Below are 4159 nucleotides of genomic sequence, written 5' to 3' on the forward strand. Positions count from 1 at the left end.
CTCTGTCCTGTTACCTACAGCTAGCTCATTCTCAGTGCTGCTTTTCCCTCTAGTTTGTCAACCCTAAACCCCCCTTGCTGTCCCTGCTCTTGCTCCCCCAATTCTTCTTTCTGAACTGATCTGTCTGAAGTGCCTCCCCTTTGTTGCCCCCACTTCTGTTCACCAGGACCTCTCTCCCTCTTAGCTCCCCTTCATCTCTCTGGGGCTCCTTCCTCTCTTCCGTATTTCTCTACTTCTGTTGTTCTTGCCTTTGCAGGTTGTTTTCCTTTCCTTATTTCCTTCCATTTTTCTTGTGACTTTCAACACCAACAGTTTCTAAATTTCCCTTTCTCTTTCTTAGTATTTGTTTTTATTGATTTCAGAATAGAAAGGAGAGGGAGAGAGAGGTAGAAACATCAATGAGCAGACAGAATCATTGATCAGCTGCCTCTTCCACACACCTCACTGGGGATCAATTCTGAAACCTGGAGTGTGCCCTGACCAGGAATGGAACCCCGCCCGCCTGGCTCAGAGGTCAACACTCTACCTCTGAGCCTCATTGGCCCAGCTATATTTCTCTCCTTTTTCCCAGAGCCTTCTCTGCCTTCATTTTATGCAGCCTCCACAAGGTCAGGAAGCATTCCCACCTTTAATTAATGACTCTCAACTACTCAAAACATCCCTTTTATGACAGATCCACCTGGGAAGGCATCCATATCTAATCCCTTTTGGGATGGGATCAGAGCCTCTTGTGTCTTGAAGAAGGGAAAGGTAGGTTTTAGGTTCAAGTGGCTGCAGCATCAGCTCATGATCAGGAGTAAGAAAATGCACATTTTACTCCTCAGAATAGCTCAGCAAGTTCTTAATGAAGAGTAAATAGTAAATAGAAGAGACTTGCTCACTAAGTTAGGGCGAAAGTTTTGGTACTTAAATGTACTGTTAGCTTACAGAACATGAGAGGTACCTGTGGGTTGACACAAGAATGTTATGTTAATTTGTGATCATTTCCACATAATGATTTCTTCATTGAGGTATTTTGGCAGTAATGTCACAGCAGTGATGACCTGACTTTCCGTGTGCCTCAGTCACCTGATGCCTATGGTCTCAGTCCACCTGATAATCACGTGGCAGAGATGCTCCCTTCACTGTAGAGTTAATAGTCTCCCTTTCTCAGGAACAAGGGTGTAGTAGGGGTTTAATGAAAATGGTGCAAAGAACATCACTTCACATCTGGAAATGTTCTTCTTCTTAGTTTGTGTTTGCTTTGGAAAATGAAGGACTTTCTTTTATTCCCTATAGATCATTGGCTTTTTCATGGGATCTTTAAACAATCAGACTTTGAGTCTTTAACTTTTCATTATATTCTATACCAGTGATGGCGAACCTATGACAAGTGTGTCAGAGGTGACACGCGAACTCATTTGTTTGGTTGATTTTTCTTTGTTAAATGGCATTTAAACATATAAAATAAATATCAAAAAATATAAATATTTGTTTTACTATGGTTGCAAATATTAAAAAATTTCTATATGTGTCACGGCACCAGAGTTAGGTCAGGGTTTTTCAAAATGCTGACACGCCGAGCTCAAAAGGTTCGCCATCACTGTTCTGTACTCACATGAGAGACATATCCTACATAATCACTTTTTGTATTTTCTAGAAAGTTTCCAAGAATGATATTATTACTGTATGTTCAGTTTCATTAAATTTCTGCAACATAACTTTCCACTAATGATACATAAAAATTTTGAAAGAAATGTACTAGTAAGAAAAATTAGTTCCCGCCAGAACCGGTTTGGCTCAGTGGATAAAGCGTAGACCTGCGGACTCAAGGGTCCCGGGTTTGATTCTGGTCAAGGGCATGTACCTTGGTTGCGGGCACATCCCCAGTGGGGGGCATGCAGGAGGCAGCTGATCGATGTTTCTCTCTCATCGATGTTTCTGGCTCTCTATCCCTCTCCCTTCTTCTCTGTAAAAAAAGAAAAAAAAGAAAAGAAAAATTAGTTTCCTCAGGCTGGTGTGTATTAGTGGTGGAGGGTTTGATTCCTGGTTTAGGGCAAGTAGGTCCTGGGTACATGTTGTAGGCAGGCAGCCCATGCATCTCTCTCTTTCACATTGATATGTGTGTGTGTGTGTCTCTCACCCTTTCCCTTTTGTGCTTCTACCTCCCTGCCTCCCACTCTGCAAAACTCAATGGAAAAAATATCCGGAAGTGAGGATTTACAACCACACAAAGGAAACATTAGGTCTTAACTTGTTTTGTATCCTTAATGTTTCTGTCCTTATTGGGCTTAAAAAACAAAAAGGGGATCATACACAAATACATTCATGATATTTACGGAATCACCTAACCATCTTGATTTCATATTTATAGTATGTGTGTCTCTGTGCCTAAATTGTTAACATTATTTCAAGTATTTTTTTTCTTTTTTTCAAGTATATTTGTATGGATTTCAGAAAGGAAGGGAGAGGTAGAGAAAGATAGAAACATCAGTTATGAGAGATAATCATTGAACAGATGCCTCCTGCACACCCCACACTGGGGATCGAGCTTGCAATTTTGTTGTGTTTTCTGATTGGATATCAAACCCATGACATCTTGGGTCTGTGCTAAACCAGGGGGCCACACCAGTTGGACCAGGTAGAATAATCTTGTTCTAAGGTTACATATAGTAAATTTCCAACTGGGATTGTGGTTCTTATCTGTCCTATTCCATGAGAACTGAATTCCATTAACAAAACCTTTTAGTTTAAAGTTGTCTATGAATTATTTACTGTGTTTTCTTTTTCTGTGTATTCAGAAGTATGGCACATGATTTGGAAACATTGGCATCAGAAATAAAAAGTGAGCTTGTGACACGTGGAAACACAGGCCCTATCCCAGAAACTGGATCAGAATCTGTGTCTTTACAGAAGTTCATTTTGCTGTGGTTTGCTTCAACTTGAGAAGAATTCCGTAAACTCCAACCCATCATTGCATTTCTATCTGAGAAATATACCCCACTGGCCCTGAACGATGCAGATGCAGCACTCAGAAATCCATATGCTTGTATCCACGCCTTAATTTAATTAATTTTTTAAAAATATATTTTTATTGATTTTAGAGAGGAAATGGGGGGAGAGAGAGAGAGAGAACAATGGTGAGAGAGAATTCGTGATCGGCTGCCTCCAATACACCTCTACTTGGCATTGAGCCTGCAACCCCGGCTTGTGTCCTTGGCAGGAATTGAACCTGTGACTCTTCAGTCTGCAGGCCCACCCTCTATCCACTGAGCCAAACCAGCTATGGCCATGACTTAATTTTAAAGTTTATTTTCTTATATAGGAAAATCTGAACCCTGGATCTATGGACATGTGTCATCCTCATTTGTCACTGTTAGCACATATATCAGAGAATGTTACTGGGGCAAAGTTATCCGATTCAGGATACTCCCCTAGGTCCAAACTGCTTCTCCTGACACTGTTTGCATATTGAGTGACTTTGTGAACACTTCTTTAGACCTCTTGGTAAATGTTTCTTATCTTTCAGGGACCATTGACTTTCAGGGATGTGGCCATAGATTTCTCTCAGGAAGAGTGGGATTTCCTGGACCCAGCTCAGCGGAAATTGTACCTGGATGTGATGTTGGAGAACTACAGCAACCTGGTGTCCGTGGGTAAGGATGACTTCCTTTCCGAGTTCCTACTCCACTCGCAGGTTTTTGTTTCTTTTATTACTTTAACATCTCTATGGCCTACTTTCTGTGTTAGATTCTTGCTCTCAAAGAACACGTTGGTCCGTAGCTGCTTTGGCCCAGTGGATAGAACACCCTCAGACTGAAAGGTTCCAGTTTCGATTCTGTTCAAGGGCAAATGCCAGAGTTGTGGGCTCGCTTCCCAGTATGGGGTGTGCAGGAGGCAACTGATCAGTGATTCTCTTTCATCATTAATGTTTCTATCTCTCTCTCCTCCTGTCTTACTCTCTAAAAGGAATAAATATATATATAGTTTTTTAAAAAAGAACAAATGAGGAATTCTTTGGTGTAGAAAAGAAACACTTTTTTTTAAATTAATTAAATCTTTATTGTTCAGATTATTACATTTGTTCTTCTTTTTTCCCCCCATAACTCCCCTCCACCCAGTTCCCACCCCACCCTCCGCCCTCACTCCCCACCCACTGTCCTCATTCATAGGTGCGCGA

General features: G+C 41.2%; 1 protein-coding gene across 3 annotated transcripts in view; it reads left to right on the forward strand.

Moving 5' to 3' along the window:
* Positions 1-359: 359 nt before the first annotated feature.
* Positions 360-4159, forward strand: part of LOC102247702 (zinc finger protein 1 homolog) — a 12129-nt gene continuing 8329 nt past the window's right edge. For all 3 annotated transcript variants that reach the window (XM_014534318.1, XM_014534319.1, XM_005859645.2), the window contains exons 1-2: positions 360-750; positions 3509-3635. In XM_014534318.1, the coding sequence (XP_014389804.1) occupies positions 667-750; positions 3509-3635 (211 nt within the window). In that variant the 5' untranslated portion in view covers positions 360-666. The remainder of the gene's footprint in view (positions 751-3508; positions 3636-4159) is intronic.

Source organism: Myotis brandtii, unplaced genomic scaffold (genome assembly GCF_000412655.1).
Source record: "Myotis brandtii unplaced genomic scaffold, ASM41265v1 scaffold1289, whole genome shotgun sequence".
NCBI lineage: Eukaryota > Metazoa > Chordata > Mammalia > Chiroptera > Vespertilionidae > Myotis > Myotis brandtii.